Source organism: Conger conger, chromosome 12, assembly GCF_963514075.1.
Source record: "Conger conger chromosome 12, fConCon1.1, whole genome shotgun sequence".
In the NCBI taxonomy this organism is placed as follows: Eukaryota; Metazoa; Chordata; class Actinopteri; order Anguilliformes; family Congridae; genus Conger; species Conger conger.
In genome coordinates this window covers 38831185-38849473 of record NC_083771.1, presented here as the reverse complement: position 1 = coordinate 38849473, position 18289 = coordinate 38831185, and the positions used below count along the sequence as shown (strand labels likewise).

The 18289-nt window shown below is 40.0% G+C and overlaps 2 protein-coding genes across 3 annotated transcripts; one reads left to right on the top strand and one right to left on the bottom strand.

Annotated features, from left to right (window-relative positions):
• Positions 1 to 388: 388 nt before the first annotated feature.
• LOC133105513 (fibroblast growth factor 5-like) lies at positions 389 to 17325 on the bottom strand. 2 transcript variants are annotated; one of them, XM_061215657.1, is made up of 3 exons: positions 16822 to 17325; positions 3613 to 3716; positions 389 to 1189 (listed from the first exon to the last, which is right to left on the bottom strand). In XM_061215657.1, exons 1-3 carry the CDS (start codon positions 16886 to 16888, stop codon positions 839 to 841), a joined length of 522 nt encoding a protein of 173 aa, XP_061071641.1. In that variant the 5' UTR covers positions 16889 to 17325; the 3' UTR covers positions 389 to 838. The 2 variants fall into 2 exon arrangements, with proteins under 2 accessions (XP_061071641.1, XP_061071642.1); XM_061215658.1 differs by lacking the exon at positions 3613 to 3716.
• LOC133142049 (endosomal/lysosomal proton channel TMEM175-like) lies at positions 8047 to 15283 on the top strand. Its single transcript, XM_061262983.1, has 10 exons — positions 8047 to 8315; positions 8772 to 8810; positions 8929 to 9026; positions 9364 to 9415; positions 9754 to 9789; positions 10272 to 10355; positions 10443 to 10607; positions 10868 to 10946; positions 11356 to 11491; positions 11920 to 15283. The coding sequence occupies exons 1-10, from the start codon at positions 8118 to 8120 to the stop codon at positions 12584 to 12586; spliced, it is 1554 nt and encodes a 517-aa protein (XP_061118967.1). The 5' UTR covers positions 8047 to 8117; the 3' UTR covers positions 12587 to 15283.
• Positions 17326 to 18289: the final 964 nt, after the last annotated feature.

The window sequence follows — 18289 nt, the reverse complement described above, 5'->3', positions numbered from 1 at the left end:
TAGAGCAGGGATCATTAAATCACAGTCCTCCAGGGGCAATATCTATTAGTTTTCCATCCTCCCTTTATCTGGGAGTCAGGTGTGAAGTCTGGTTCAGTTAGCTACCCGGGAGAATAAACCTTTGTATTTGGATTCAAGATAGTTTTGATGATCACTGCCTTAGAGATACAAAATCATAAGTTCCATCCATCCATTCTAGAATTCTCAAGGGGGGACTCTTAATCCTGTGTGCCAAGTCTGTCCTCTGCACTTCTGTCAGCTCAGAAAGGGTAACCTTGGAACTGGGGCACACCAATGCATCTGATCAACTAACCAGCTCCATTTGTTAGTGTAGTGATGTGCAACTGTATTGGTGCAATATACACAGTAAAAAGTAAGTACTGTAAAGTTTCTATTTCTGGTATTTTTTTTATTAATTTGTTGACAGTTGAAATCAAAATCTCTACACAGCAAGAGGATGAGGACCTAGTATTATCAATAAGGGACATTTCATTAACATACAGTGCAAATATTATGCTGGTAAAACAGAACTAGAACATTAAGATCCATGTTCACATGGATTATTTTGGTTGATAAAAGTATGTTTCATTTTATTTATTCATGGAAGCAAGGATGGGAAGCAACAGATGCAGAAGTCAGCAACTCCTAAAGCTTGGTTGATTGTTTAAAAAATTAATATGTCATCACAGCCCTTTTGGTGTTGCCATGTTAAATTTCTAGATGGAATGATTTAATTTCTGGATTCCTGTGCTCCATAAAGACAAAATGCAGCTGTAATCAAGTGTTTCCATATCCATCCATAATCTTCAGGAGAAATCAATCAGTCTTGACAGTGAATTTATCCAAATCTAAATTTGGGCCAGTACTTCACTGGTTGAGTGTGCTTGACCGCTGGTGGAGTGGCTTTTGGTGGCACTGGCTGTGGGGGATTTTGGCTCTCTTTGCTCTTGTCCATGATGGTAAAACCCCACTGGGACCTCTCCGGCAGGTTGAACCTGGGCAGAAAGTGTGTGGAGGCATGCTGGGACTTCACACGGGGACTGGAGCCCATCTTGGCCTTGCCCCGCTTGTTCAGAGCCACAAACCACTCCCTCCCACTCCTGTGGTTCCTGTGCATCAGAGATGAGTATGTGTTATAGCTGCTGTCCTGAAAACGCTCTCGGAACTTACAGTCATCTGTGAATTCTTCCTGAAAGAAAATGAGAGAGAAAAAACTATTTGGACTTGATTCTGAAATAGCAAGATGCGTCAGCCTGGGATCACACTCAGCATCATGACTTTTACATGAAAGCATCAAACAATATATCAGAAGATAACATTAGGACCCTCAGAATTACAGGAGGCAAGAACACCCAACATGCCCATGACCGTCACCCAATACCCAATGCCGATAATCATGATTCTGTGGGATACTTTCACTGACAGTTCAGTGGGTGTGATCCTGAGAACTGTCAAACATACAACTATTTGGAGAACTTCACATCTGTTCTTCAAGCCCACAATGAAGCTCATCTCAATGCAGACTCTGACAGCCCTGAAGTTCACCTGAAGTTTATCAAGCCTTTGAAGTCAGATTATATACTGTACTTTATGTCATCCAATTACTGCAGTTGTAGGCTCATGTGACTTATAGCATCTTAAAAAGCAAGTAAGTAAGAAGCTTCCTTCTAATCACAGGACTCATGTGTGAAAATGCTTTGCACATAACAGGCACACTGATGCTTATTCATTTACACTTAGTTCATGCTCAAAAACATGGTATGACAGTAATGAAGAGAAATATTAACGCATACATTGTATAGTCATTCTGTAGTAAAACATAGTTGTTTATCTATATGGTATCCAACACAGCTGGAGAAATGTATGACTGCAGGAAGCATCATGTCCATTAAAATGCCTAATTGAAGTCTAATTTAAATAATTGATTGAATTACAGTGAGATCCATAATGTTTGGGACAAAGAGTCTGTCACTGCCCAAATACTGTATATCATCTAGACTCATGGTCATAGAAATAATATTTTCTAACTTCTAAATGTTGAATGCGACTTAACTTTTAGGATTCAATTATTTAAAGCTAATACTATACATTTTCCTTTAAATGACAGGTGTCTACCAATTACACGTACATGGACACTGATATTTAAGTTTTGATAAATTATTGTTTGTTAAATAATTTATGATAACCATATTCTATAACGTCTGAAAACCCTGGTTTTAAAATATCTGTTTATGTTCTTGCATGTTGAAGTACATAATGTTCTGTCTGTTAGATCTGTTGTTCTCTGAAAACACTAAAGTGTGGTAAACCCATATATATAATTGAATATGTTTGTCCAAAATTAAATGAATAGTGCATTCATGGAATGACTACTGTTTTCAGCTTCTTTATTAAATATATATTATGCATTTCCATCACCACTCAATACATAGTGCAAACATTAGCCTTGCCCAAGGAATGTTATTAGAATTGATTACATGTTTAAAGGTTACTTCCCATCAGAAGAAACCAATGTGCATTAGTCCTGTAATATTAATCAATAGAAAGACAACTCCTCAGTATGAAATAGAAAGACTACTCCTCAATATTAAACATGAGAGCATAACAGCATGGCTATGTATTCTTTCAGACACAGCGACGATACATTGCTCTCATACTGAAGAGCTACCTTAGTCCATCTACTGTATGCACTGCTTAAACCAACAAGAGCATTAAATAACCCCATGACTTTTTTTTTTTTTTCCCAACCATATCCTCCTCCTCACACTCTGTTCACAAAAATATCATCCTATATCGTGTTTGTTTCCCTGATTGGAAACATCTAAGGGTCTGATTTATGGGATATTTTTAGCCAGTTATCAATGCCTTAATTCTTATTTGAATTACAGTTACACTTTGTAGTTGAACTGTACAATTCCAACACTGTGGAACTCTATATATAGCTCTCAAATAATCTTAATAAACACTGCCTGCACAGCTTATCCTTGGTACTGTAGCATACAGTAGAAACATAATAACTCCTTGCATCCCCTCATATGCACAAAGCTATTAACTTGTGTCCTCTCTCACACACAAAGTCAATAGTTCCTCATATCTTTTGTGACCACTATGTCATGTAACAATGATGGGGTCCTGGGCACACGCTGTTAGCATGAAGGCCATCGGAGGAACGCTGCCGTTAATGCTGAGAAAGAGGGTTTCTGGTTCCTTTGCTACCTCATTCTGTTTACTCAACGTATTGATTTTTCTCCTCTGGTGTATTTTATCAGCTGCCCCAGCCCGTTTTAATCTCGGCTTCCCATTAACACAGGCTAACAGACTGCTGCTTCTATCAGACGGCCGGGCTCCTTTAGAGCAGAAGGACTGTGGAGTTGGCCAGTTTACAAGCTGCTGTGGATTGGCTCTGTGAGTGTGGTACAGATATGAACTCTTCCAGGAGGAAAACAAAACAGGATGAAATATGACAATAGAACACATTTCTAGATAAATTGTAATGCAATTTTGCTAAGCTGTATGGGGAGGGGGCTGGTTGGCGAGAATGAACTTCTGAAACGAAAGATGTCAATTAGAGAGCCTCTCCAGAATAAGTGGATTAAAATATGATGGACTTACAATGGCATGGAGCCTTCCCCTTTTATTCATGGATAGAAATCTTCTGCTGAAAGCTCCTCGTATTCCTACAACACCTTGAGAGACTGCAAAGAGCTCCAGCAAACCTGAAATGGTACATGAAGCGAAAAGAGGCAACCTTCCAGCAACAAATCACAACTAAACCAACAATATCAGATGGGGTTACGTGACTCAACTACGTGAAACTATAGGTTATCTAAATGCAGAAATCTGAGAATTGTTTATAATATGTTGGCAAATACTCCAGTAGGCCTACTTCAGAAGCACAGCATGTGCAATAAGGAGGTGTGCTTTCACAGGATACGTACCAGGATTGCCAATGTGTCTCTCTGAAAAACAGCCCTACTGAGATCCACATGTCTGTAGTTAAAGCTATTTGGCAAAATGAAGGTTAATACGAGAATTATGTATTTTATAGCTAAGGGAGATATCTATTTATTTCTTTTCATTGCAGTCATACGGTATAATCCTGTACTAGTATAATACTTGCTTCTGTTCTGAATGACTTGCCTTTGAAAAACAAAAAGGTTGAAAGTTGATTGAAATTAAACAAATACATCCCCCTACATGCCCCAATAGTCCCCTATAATGACTAACATCAGGTTGGTGTACCTTGTTGGACTTTTAGCCATTTCTTCTGAATCCGCATGTTCACTTGGCACCATAGCACATCTTGCTATCCAAAGAAAACTTTGCTAACTGAGTAACTGCTCAGTTTTGACTTAGGGTTTGCATATGACTGCAAAAAAATATATTAACTGTAATGAGACTGCCCATTCTTTTCTTTTTCCCAAAAATCTTAATGTCTGTGAAGACCAGTCAAAGAGTTACAGAAGTATAGTTGTATAAATTGGATCCAAACTATAGATTTTTAGAGGGCCATTTACAGCAGAGGACCTAGTCGAATCCTAAAAAAATCTGTAAAACACTGCCAATGTGTGTTGTTGTGTGATTTATTTTCTTCAGTGATTGTGTCTGATTTTGTTGGTGCAGGACACCTGAAGAGTTTTAACACATTCTGATCCAAAATAGACCAACATACACCCCTTGGGATAAGCACTACACAAGCATCTTAGTTTAAGTAACCTATTCTGCTTGTCAAAAAGAAAACGCCTACATTTATTTATGCGTCTGGTCATTTTGTACTGGAATTAAAGCAATACATTTTAAAATCTGTGATTATAGCAATTACAGAGGTCTACTGTACACTGACCCTTAACCTGTGCAAGAGTAATGTATTATACCTTTATTTACATATCAGTAGGGTCACATTTTCAAGTGTCATCATGACAATGTAGAAGCTGATAGAAATGTGGAAGTGTGCTCTATTCAATCTGCATAATCTGCTGTAGTGGACATGTGATAACCATTTTAAGTAAGGGCTTGTCACGTGGATGTCATCTTGACAGCTGCGCATCCGGATGACCTTATGCCAAACAAGCTTTCATTAACGGGGTAATTGACCAAATGAACATTTCCAGAACATGCACCCAAAACAAAACAGTCACAACACTGCAGCGAGAATGCGACCAGCGTGCACAAACATTATGCTTGCCAATTAATTATTAACTTACTCAACTGGTTGGGTTCATGACTGCCATTAACTCTGCCATTCGGATGAATCTGTAGATGGAAACCAATTCCGACCCTACAATAAAGTCTTCCAGTCCTGCGTCCTGAATTGATACCTTCTTCAATAAGTTGATCTTCCCGTGAAACGTGGTCCGATGTTGTCACGGTGGCAAAGCTAAACAGACGCGCAAAAAGAAAACACCAGGAAGGAAAGCGCATTCTTGCTAAAACGTGCAAGCTGTCTTGGCTAGGCAAGTTCTCTCATTTTGCCGTAGATCCGGGTTGCGATGCACAGGTAACTGTGCGCGCAAACACGCCGTTATAGCACTAGCAGGGACAACCATAGCTGCAGTGAATGGAGTTGTTCTGCGGGCACTGAGATATTTTTAACACAAGTGATCTCACTGCTTGATGCATGCTTGCGTACCGAAGGACGCCACACTGTCCACATTCTCCGTCAAAAAAGATTCACCTCATTCTAAGATCAGTCCGCCTAATATCGACTAAATGGTTGAAATCTACGGCGCGCCATTGCACAAATTTGTGCCAGAAACGCCATACAGTGCTATTTTACGCACGATAAAATAGATCCAGTTAATACATTGAGAAATGTAATGAAAAAATAAATCCCATTCCTGAGACGCTTATCCTGTACATAAAGCCTTTCATTTTGAAGAACACATATTGTAAACTACCGCAACGGTTTTCTTGGACACCCTTTAATAATGTAAATTTGTTGGCGCACTTCGAATAGCTTAGTTTACTGATGTTTTATATGTTTATTAATGTTATACTTTGAGTTAATCATCAGTTGAAACTAGATAAAACAGGTAAATCAATTTCGAGAACTCAGAATTATAAGGCATAACTGAGTGTCATCAATGCGTTGTTTATACGGCACTAAATATATGTGTGAAGTTTTACACAGAAAATACTGTTTAAAAGTATGACCAATTTAAATTTAAATGGTTGTATCTGCTTTGAGTCCGTTCACTTTGGTTTCTTTGAAGCTCAATATCTCAAAACCACTCAGAACGCAGACAGAACGTTCTAATTCCAAGGTCACGATTTGCTAAAATTCTGAGATGTTAGATCGATTTCTGATATCCCCATTTTTTTGTAGTTGGTACAATGGCACTCAGAGGAAATAGACTAGATTGTGTATAGATTATTTATTTATTTATGTATATATTTATTTATTTCGCTTATACAGTGCCTTACATCCACATTTTTTCATGTTACAACCGCAAATAAAAAATTATTTTATTGGGCTTGTATGTAACGGACCAATACAAAATTGTCCATAATTTTGAAGTGGTGGGAAAATATTACATGGTTTTCAAAATGTACAAATAAAAATCTGAAAAAAAAAGCATTAAGTGCATGTGTATTCACCCCTAACTGGGCTGTGAAACCCCAGCTCTAACTAAGATCAAGTGCAATTGCCTTCAGAAGTCACATAATTAGTAGAGTCCACCTGTGTGCAATTTCATCTCACTATGAATACACCTGTTCTGGGAAGGCCTCAGAGTTTTTGAGAAAATATTACTAAATAAATAGCATCATGAAGGGAGCTCACCAGACAGGTTGTTGAGAAGTACAAAGCAGGATTAGGTTATAAAAAAAAATATCCCAAGCTTTGAATCTCTCACAGCGCATCATTAAATCCATCATTAGAAGATGGAAAGAGTATGGCACAACAGCAAATCTAGCAAGAGCAGGCCATACACATAACCTGACAGACCAGGCAAGGAGAGCATGAATCAGAGAAGCAACTGAGAGGCCAATGGTAACTCTGGAGGAGTTGGGAAAGCTCCACAGCTCAGGTGGGAAAATCTGTCCACAGGACAACGGTTAGTCGTGCACTCCCCAAATCTGGTCTTTATGAACGAGTGGTGAGAAGAAAGCCGTTGCTGAAAGAAAGGTAAAAGAAATCCCGTTTGGCGTTTGTCACAAGCATGTGACCCAGCAAACATGCAGATGAAGGTACTCTGGTCAGATGAGACAAAAATAGAACTTTTTGGCCCTGATGCAAAGTGCTCTGTGTGGCAGAAACCCAACACTGCACATCACCCTGAGCACACCATCCCCACAGTGAGACATGGTGGTGGCAGCATCAGGCGGTGGGGGTGCTTTTCATGAGCAAGGTACTGGAAAATCAGTCGGCCAAATACGGTGCAATTTTTTGAAGAAATCCGTTTCAATCTGCAAGAGACTTGAGACTGGGCGAGAGGTTCAACTTCCAAAAGGACATTAACCCTAAGCATACAGCCAGAGCTACACTTATTATTGTTTGTCACAACAAGTATTTTGCACCTTAAAACACTAAGCATGTTGTGTTAATCAAATGGTAAAAAGCCCAAAAAAATCCATTTGAGTACCAGGTTGTAACACTGAAAAATTTGGAAAAGTGAAATGTAGTGAATACTTATGCAAGGCACCGTATGTACTAGCAATTTTCCAATACCTTTTATGTTGTTGATTCTGCAAGAAAATATATTATCTATTAGTAGCCGTTAATAGTAGCACTTCATTGTTAACAACAGCACGAATAAAAATGTGATTGCTGTTGACAAGTCAATAATGTTTATTAGTAATACAGACTGAATGACAGCAGTCTTGGTGTCTGTTACTTTAAATAGGTTACAAGTAGCCTAGCTGATCCTGGATCAGAACGAATATTTCACATTGAATGGTAAGAGATTGCATCGGAGTGGGCAAGCTGATCGTGGATTCGCTGTAAAGGAAAATCCGCGAGCTCCGCTTTACAGTGTCTGGTGCGAGTATGTCACTTCCTTCAAGCAAAGCACTTCCTTGTTTCTGCCTAGTCAGGTGCTCGTAGTAGACAGCTACATTCTATGTTTGTAAACACGTAGTCTGTACGCGACCATTTGTCCTGGTAGACTCTCCTTGCGATGGAGGAAAACGAAGATAGCGAAATTATCGAGCATCACGTCAATGAGGACATGGAGAAGAAAGGCTTTCGAACAAGACATACGCATTTATTTTTGGAGAGCGCTACTGGGTCTGAGAGGGAAGGGTACAGCACACAGTCCTCGCACCGGCTACTTGCCTACAGTGATGCACTCATTTCCATTATAGCAACTGTTATGGTAAATCAGACTAATGCATACGTCTCATTGTTGTCATTTACGGAATTCATTTTATTGTCATTTCTTGCAAACCAGTAACAAACCTCGGTCAGCTTATGTAGCATAACGAGTAACTCTCGCTAGGTGGAACTAAATGTTCCAGCTTGAATACATTGGCAGCATGATTTTACATTACATCAAGACAAACAAAAAAACGCAGTTCATATTGCCAGATCTATTAGAGTGTACAGAACACACCCGCGGTTCCTGTCGCCTGCTTTTATTGTCGTTTAACCCACCTAGGTGTTTATGAAGCAGATTCAATGTGCACAGCACAGCCATTTTAATAGGGTTGCTGCAAAAGAGTCAAGTCATTCTTTATCTGAAAACATGGAAACTAACGTATTTCCAAATACGGTAGTATGCAAATGCAATGTACCGTAGCTTTTCAAATGACATATTGTTTTAAACTTTCAGATATTACCTGTGGCGCATACAAAATTTCAGGACAATCAGGTACAGTAACTGGAAACATTAATTAAAAAAAATATTCAGAATGTTCAAGTGAACAAATGTGGGAGTGGATATTATTATTATTCAGCCATTTAATGTATGTTTCCATTTTGTTCTTCAGGAATTAAAAGAGAGTTTGCAACACCTTCTCACTACAAAGGTTGCAGTGTACTTGATGACATTCTTAATAGTCACCGTTGCATGGGCTGCCCATATCAGGTAAGGAACTAACGGAGGGCACATAAACATTTCTCATAATCTATACTGTCCATGATGTGGAGGACTTAATCTTTGAATGTGCAAAACACATCAGCTAATCCACAGATTTATGAAAATCCAGTGCAAAATTTTGTAGTGACACCATTGCCAACCCTATGATTTGAAATTTCGTGTTATTTCAAAAGTGGAATAACTTTTTGTGACAGTTAGCAACATATTGCCTGAATAATCTTTTAGTTCTCTGTGGATAATGTACACAACATCGTCCTCCGGCAGAGAGCCTACCATATGCAATGTTTGTTAAAGTTGTTCTTTTATCTTTTTTGTTTTTTTGCAGGTTATTTCAAGTAATTGAGCGCATCGATGACTGCCTTGCCCTTTTAAATCTTGTGAGTTACTAATTTTAAAAAGGCTCAAGTATAAAAATAATTGTTTGTACAAATTATCTTTTACCCAATAAAGGTCATTTCTCAGAAATGCAGTAATGCACAATTAGGAGAAGGTCAGGCCATTAAAGTGAGTAAATTATAATTATATATATAGATATATATATATATAATTTTTTATAATAATTCATGTGCAGAAAAAAAACAGGAAATGACTATTCGTTTGTGAATTTTTATGTGTTGAGATGAGTTTTGTAATGTTTATTCATTACTGTTGGTGCACATGTTGGATACTGTGGGCTTCACTTTGTCAGGAATGCTTGCTTCTTTCTTTTCTTTAGGCCTGTATGATGCTGATCACATTCCTCCCTTACACCGTGAGTACTGTTCAGTGCATTTAGTCTGTCTGAAGAGAGGTGCTCAGGTCCACCGGGAGGACTGTCTTTTGGGGAGAAGGTGTTTGTTTCCTCTAATCTGAGGGTATTGGAGTATCCCTTCCCTTGTAAGATCCAGAGAATGAAATATTGTAGCCTTTTCTTCCAAACATGAGACAAATAGCTTTGACAATGTTTACAATTGTAGTAGACGTACAGCTTTCCTCATTTACAGACTTTTAACCAAGATGCAGTTTATCGTGACCACTGGCTCTCAGTGTATACAAATTCAGTGTATTGAAATTCAGATTAATATGCTTTATACACTTCACTTTTATCACTTATATTATATTATATTGTGTAACTGTATTCTTCACATTCACAGAACTGTATTAGTCAGGGCTCCACTATAGCAATAATGCACGTGTTTTCTACAGCCTTCTGCTGAAATAAAACCACCCATTGGTTTGTTTCCTCTGCTGTAGTTTTCCATGATGGCAACCTTTCCAGAAAACATCCTTGGGATCCTCCTCTTTTGTTCTTGCGCCATCGTGATTGGTCTGATACAGGCAAGTGAATGCTGGGGCTTGAAGGCAGGCCTGTAGGGGCTCTCTGGTCCTGCTCAGATGCCGTAACCGCTGCCCCCCTCTCTGCAGGCTATCATTGTTGTGTACGGGTTCAGCCACCCCTTCCTGCTCAATGACCAGATACAGATATCCGAGAACCAGGGCTTCTACAAGCGGCACATCTTAAAGGTGATTCTGAGAGTGCCAGTGTTCTGCTTCATCGCCATCATCTTCTCCTTCATTTTCTTCCCCTTGGTGAGTGGTCTTTCAAAGTAACAAACATCAATATGAAGAGTAATAAATAACTTTAAAATATAGCCTACCGAAATGATTCATAACCTTGATCAAGAAGAGCAAAGAATGCTCTATAAAATAAACATTGCCATTATGAGCTTTCTTGAGTGCACGAAGCAAGAAATAATTATGTCTGCAGTTCAGGAGACATCCTTATATCACCTGGAACTCAAATGTTAAAATATAGTATGGATTTATCATATCATGTCTCTTTCTTGCAGTCGTACGTTCTTCTAGCATTCATCACCTTCCTGCCCTACATCTCACAGACTCTGAAGTGGTGTCGTAATAAAGCCATTGGTAAGGAACGCAATATTCGGATTTTGTTCACAGCTGCTTTACTGTGGACAAAACTGTAAAAAATAACACTGATGTATCTTTCATGCAATCAGAAAAGCAGTTTTTTTTTTTTTTTGGTTTGTTAATGATTTAATGCTTGGTACTAAAAATGCATTCTTGGAATAAAGTAAAGGATAAACATTAATCCTCACAAACACAGATTTGTCCTGTGAAGTGTTATGAGGTAAGGACAGATTGACTTTTACGAGGCCTATTATTTTGTGACCTTGGCAGGAAGCTAGGGGTGGAACCCGCGGGATGATGATCACAGCGTGTTCTGTGAAGTCAGGTTTAAACATTATGCAGATGGGTGTTATTGTACTATTGTATTACTGTAATGAATGAACTGGCTGTGTATGTGTGTTGTCAGGCCAGATGGAGGAGACTCCTGACTCAATGCTGTTTTATTCCTACCACCCCAATGAGCCTCTCAGTAAAGAGAGGGTGGAGGCCTTTAGCGATGGGGTGTACGCCATCGTAGCCACCCTCCTAATCTTAGACATATGGTAAGCTTTACAATCTCATATTCACCAGCTAATTCCAGCTAATTATGTAGCATACCTATAGCTGGGTCCTTGGCAGACTCTGACAGCCTGCAAGTAATTTGAGTAAATGCTATATTGTTCTATTCTTCAACTTCTTTGCCAATTTGCCAAACACAGTAATGAATTCAAATGTGCAAGAATCAGAAAAAGTAATTCCTCCTTTATTATTCAGGAGTTATAGAGCTGTTACAGTAGTTTGAATAGACACAACATTGCCCAAGAAAGCAGCTCCCAATAGCTCATGGTTGGGTGGGCTTGTATTTAAACAAAGGCAGTTAATGCTTCATGTGTCCGGTGCGGTGACAGATTTCTTCAGCGCTGAACACAGTTAAATAAAGCTTTACCGTGGCTTGCAGTCGAGACTGACGGTTCCTCTGCTGTGTGCGCAGTGAAGACAACGTCCCCGATCCCAGCGAGGTCCAGCGCAGGTTCAACGGCAGCCTGATCGAGGCCCTGCAGGACTTCGGGCCGGAGTTCCTGGCGTACTTCGGCTCCTTCGCCACGGTGGGGCTGCTGTGGTTCGTGCACCACTCCCTGTTCCTGCACGTGACCAAGGCCACGCGTCTGATGGGCCTGTTCAACACCTTCTCCCTGGCCTTCGTGGGCGGCCTGCCCCTGGCCTACGAGCTGACCCACGAGTTCCCCCGCCACTCCCGCAACGAGCTGGAGGCCATCCAGATCAGCTGCGTCATCATCTTCTTCGCCGGGGTGTTCCAGCTGGCCATCTGGGTGACGGCGCTGTTCAGCGAGCGCGAGACGCTGCACCCCTACGTGCGCTACGGCGGCCGCGACCACGCCTTCATGCTGGCCAAGCTGGCCCTGTACCCCTGCGTGGCCCTGGGAACCTTCTTCATCACCTGCGCCCTCAGCCGCTTCAGCGCCCCGGCCTTCCACCTCATGCAGATGGGCGTGCCCCTGGCCTTCCTGCTGCTGCGGCTCCTGATGCGGCTGGGCCTGGCCCTCCTGCGCCGCCTCTTCTGCCCGCCCGCGCCCGCCACGCACTGCGCCCTGGAGGAGGACGACCTGCGCCTGCCCTTCAACGACCTGGCCACCTAGACCCAGCACACTGACCTGACCCAACACACTGACCTGACCAGCACACTGACCTGACCCAACACACTGACCTGACCAGCACACTGACCTGACCCAACACACTGACCCTGCACACTGACCCAACACACTGACCTGACCAGCACACTGACCCAACACACTGACCTGACCCAACACACTGACCCAACACACTGACCTGACCCAACACACTGACCCAGCTCTGTCACACGCTGCACGCTTAACGCTTACGGTACCTTTCAGGATATCACGGTCAAAGTCACGCGTTTCAGATCGCATACGTAGACGGAATAGCAGGCATACACTATTTCAGGACGAGCACCATTTTGTTTGTTTTTTTTTTATACTGTGGACACACTTACCAACGGGATCCATACAGCTTCACATTGAAGTCAGCTCCTAACTGTTAAAGCCTTTTTGTTGTTATATATTTATAGGCGGTTTTATGTTTTGTTTTGTTTAGCAGCTTAGTCCTAACCACTTTAAGCTGATTTACTTGGACCTACTTGATCTTTCTCAATTCTCAGTTCTCAGTTTGCAATCAGCCCTTACAAACACAAAGCTTACCTTTGACCGATATGTATTAGCATTACTGTTTATTACCGTATTCCCTCAATGGTCAATGCATGTGAGCTCACCCTCGTAGCGCTTGTTGTAGACTTGTGTAAAAATGTCAAGGAGCTGGCAGCGATCGAAAGGCACAATAATTTGGGAGGGTTAAATCCTGTAGTCCGGTTCTGAATCCGGCCCATTCCACACACAGTACTGAGACAGTTCTTAAGAATCTCTCTGAGCCACAAATAGGTCATGGGTGGTTCCACTTACTGTAATTCTAATACCCTATTACTCCCCCACCCTAGAAAACAGTTACTCGTGATAGGTTATACATTGGAAAGTGCAGGTTTTTCCATTTGTTTTTAAGATTTTTGGGGGGTTTTATATTCTTAATTTTTAAAATCCCACAATGAATGCCCTTCCTGGGGAAAATATTAATATAAATGTATATAAATGCATATAGCACAGACTGTTGGATTGAAGCAGTTACAATGGCTATTTTGTAGCTACATGTACAGCGATGCTTGTCTGTATTTTGACAGTTGGAAAGCCTATTGCTTAGCCCATTTCTCTGACTTTTCTTCACTGTCATTGGGACAGCTCCGGTCCTCATGTTGACAAACTCCAATAACACTCCAAAGGCTCCAAAGGCAATAAAAGCCTAGAATCAAGACTAGATACTGAAAGCTTTCTTCTATCTGTACTATGGAAGTGATTGAATAGACCTGACTATTCATAAACAGCTGAGGCAAACCATTCAATTACTTTTGGTCTGCTAAAATGGGGGTGGGTGTATATACAGGGATGCAATTCCTACATGCATCACCCAATATGGATGTAAATATCCTCAAATTAAGGGGGACAGTCTGCACTTTAACCTCACAGTTATTGTTCCATTTCAAATCTAATGTGCTGTACTACAGAAAACAGAACTTGTACCAACCGTCCAAATACATATAGACTGCACTGATGACAAAAGCATTGGTGTGCTTTTCTGGGAATATAATTTTGAAAATGAAAATTAATTTATGTTTTTCAGTATGGCAATGTATTATTTTGTTGCTTTCTATGATGAGGAATAAAATTCACAGTGTCAGTCGATTAGCCAATTCTACTGTTCTACAGCGTAACTATAAATTAAGCATGCTCATGACATGATGTTGAAGCTTCATATGTGGGCAGTTGGGGGATAAGATTTTGAACATCCTGCACAATTATATTGCAATGAAAATACTTGTCACTCATACCGTCCACCGCCCAGCCTAACTGACTTTTTTTCAGGGAGCAAATGTAAAATATAGAAAATAGTCAAATGTAAGGGAGCAGGGATCGAATAATGTAAATACTGTAATATCCTGAAATGGAACACTGTCATTTCTTTTTCGGTGGAGAAACTATGTGTGTACATGTAGATTTTTTTCATTAAATGAAGGTTTTGAGGTTGGTGCTTTGATGAGAGAAAATCCAATCAAGTTTTCAGGAGAGGTCTTTAGAAAAGAATCAGGATATAAGGGTGGAACATGAAACTGACCTTACAAAGGTTGTTTCCATATGAGGTCATCCACTTGTATTTCACATCAGGTGGGTGTAAGGGGAAACCTAATTTTGCACTTTGAGTGCCATTGAATCATTTTTGCACTTTAACATTCATTTAACGTTTCATTTTTGTGGTTGCCGTCGAAATTTCCCTTGTTTGAATCTCATGTACTAAATGTTATGTATATTACGGAATAAAATCTGTACTAAATCTGTATTACAGAACACTGACATGAAATAAAACTGTAGTTTTCATTGCCCACACAGTCATTTTCATAATCCAGTCCCGGTCATATATATGTCCTTTGTCATATTGTCATTAGGCAAAAGCCTATTTAGACAAAAGACCTTGGTCTGCTAACACTACATACCATTTTAGCATGAAAAATTTAACTTGTTTCCCCCCCCAAGGTGCACACCTGTGTAAAATTTTCATTTTATTTGATTTCATAACTGTTGATAAACTTCGTCATTTTTTAACCAATGTTGATTATCCACTAGAGGTCACTGTTGCTACAAGGGTTTTAAATGATGTCACTGCAAAAATGAGCGGTTTTTCTTAACAGTATTTCATTAAACATTCATATAGCCACACTGAATTCTTCTGTTGTTTTTGCCGTTTAAAGTGTGGTTTGTTCCAATATTCGGACTAAGGAAAATCATATAAGCAGCATGTTTGTAAGCATACATGCAATTCTCAACTATTTTCAGTGGAAAATATACAATAGTTTTATACAATTGGAAAAGGAAAATATTTCTAGCTTATTGTAATTTTGTGAAAATGCAGAGATTTAGGTCATTTTTGTAAATTAATTCTCAAGCCTCATTTTACCAACTTTTTGTAACTGCTATTTTAACTATTCATGATCGAATACATCTGAGCCAGGGAGGCAGAGCAAGGGCCGATCCGCTTCAGGATTTTGTGCCACCTTCTGCTCTTAATTATTTAATTAGCTAAATAATATAATGATCGGACATTTGTATATGTACCAGCTACAGCCACAGACTGCCAGTGTATCATAAAGATTTTACTGTGCTCAAGTACAGGAGTGAACCAAAATAATTTCTAGAGCTGTCAGGAAAAATAAATAAAAATTAAGGTAATTGGTTGGAAAAAAAAACAGCTCACAGACCGGCCTCCAGGGTCAGAGTTGTGTACCCCTGATCGGAGCATTTGAAATAGGTCAAAGCCATTTTGCTGACGAACTCCACTCATTATATCAGGGGACACAAATGAACAATGACACAGCACAAAAACCTGTGTTGTCTGTTGACATCTACTACAGGGAGGTTAAGGCACCCTACACATCCATCATATACGCTTATACCTACACGCCTTATGGGCTCCAGAGAGACAGCACTGATCACCAAACCAAACACACCCAATGGGTTTGAATGGCCTTCCAGAACATTATGAGAAGTTCCCATTCAGCCTAACCTGGCTTGTAATTCTGACTGATTTTGGGTCCCAACAGATTTTCTGACTCACAGATTCCTCAAATGTATTTGTCACCTTCTAATTCCGGGTTGATATTCATAAGCAACCTTCACTCAAGTGTTTTTAGCCAAAATGGGGTTATATGATTCTAGCCTATTGCCTTCATCAGCGAAATGGGGTTGTAGGCTGATGGCAGTTATTTTACCAAACTCTGCAGCCTTACCAAAGGTGTGCAAGCTAATTAGAAACTACCAATCAGAACCTCCATTTTCAGGTAGGCTATTAATGAGTACTTAATGCCATGCACCGATACACAATTATATACATATTAAATAGAATTAGAGAATGTTTTTTATTAAAAACAAGATTTAGTTAGCTGTTTTTGTTATAAAGTTATTATTTTGGTGCGGAGTTGTATTTGTATTTGTGAGTGCAATCCATTTCCATTTAAAATGTAGGTCTGGGTAAAAAAAGCTGTAAAGCAATAAACCATATGAATCCTTTTAGGATGCAGACCATTATATGACAGAGAAATGCATCCTACCGTCATCATAGACTTTTAATCACAAAAAAACTATGTTTTAAGTGAAATTACATCAGCCTGCTTTCCATCAAGTTATTAGGAATATAATAGGACATACAGTGCATTATTATGCAGCAGGTAGCAGTAAAGCAACTCCAGGAAAATACTTACCTCTCGCAGCATTGCCACAGTAACACCCAGGATGCGGAGCGGCAGGGTTAAATGAATCAGAAGCCATCACCACAAGCACTCTTCAAAACAAGGTCAAAACAAACTGGAGACTAGCCCATTAAAAATGCCTCTTTCAACCACAAACATATGATTCACATTTGAGCATTACAAAGTCCTCCGCTTCCCTCCTGCTTAGAAACAAGGCTAACCTTTCTAAATGTCAGCTGTAATTTGTGCATGATATCACTGCGATGAATTCAGATAAGCAGCTCATTAGACAAGGCTTCTTTTATATCAGCTGGGAGATCACTGCAGAGACAGTGTCTGTTTCCTTCAGTCTACATGATCATTTTGTGACTTTGGTATGGATTATAGAAACAATATAATTAATAATATGCAGCAAATGTCTGAAGTGAAACTGTGCATATACATGCCTGCCTGCATTAAAATATGTATTATGTATCTTTGCCCCTGTCCCTTGTCCCTTGTCCCTTGTCTTCTAAATCAGTGATGTTCATTCCTGGTCCTAGCAGGCTGCACTATCTGCTGGTTTTGTTGTTACTCACCAGTAAATTGATCAATTAAAGCATTCAATTGCCTCACCTGGCTCAATGGCACCGGATTGGGCCCTGCTGTGATCAAGGATTGCAATCATATTTCAGGATGCACTGAATTGGCTTGTGAATGTTGTGTTTCAAAATGAACTTGGATATCTAAGTTTAAATGTATGTATAACACTGTTTTCTGTTTGTTTAAAAACAGCATGCCAGAGATGTACCACTAGGAAAGTGAACAAGTGCCAAGTTCTGCTCCTAATTGTTTAATTAGCTCAATCACAGTTTGATCTGACATTTGTATAAGCACCAGCTACATCCACAGATTGCACGTTTATCGCAAAGATTTAGCTGTATATACTGCAGTTAACCAGTGTAGTTTATAGAGCTGTCTGAGGTATGGAGCTGGGTTACAGAGCTGGGGCACAAAGCTGGGGCACGGAGCTGGGGCACGGAGCTGGGGTATGGAGCTGAGGCACGGAGCTGGGGTACATATAGAGCTGAGGTATGGAGCTGAGGTACATATAGAGCTGAGGTATGGAGCTGAGGTACATATAGAGCTGAGGTATGGAGCTGAGGTACATATAGAGCTGAGATATGGAGCTGAGGTACATATAGAGCTGAGGTATGGAGCTGAGGTACATATAGAGCTGAGGCACGGAGCTGAGGTACATATAGAGCTGAGGTATGGAGCTGAGGTACATATAGAGCTGAGGTACATATAGAGCTGAGGTATGGAGCAAACTAATAGATTAAATGGATTAAAATCCTCACTCACCTAAGGATTTTTAATTTTTGAAAGTACGGGTTGTAAACATTTTTGAAAATTAATTTATTCATCATATGTATATAAGATTCACCTCCATACATGTTGTGTATAGCATCACAGTATCACCTAATAATAATTACATATT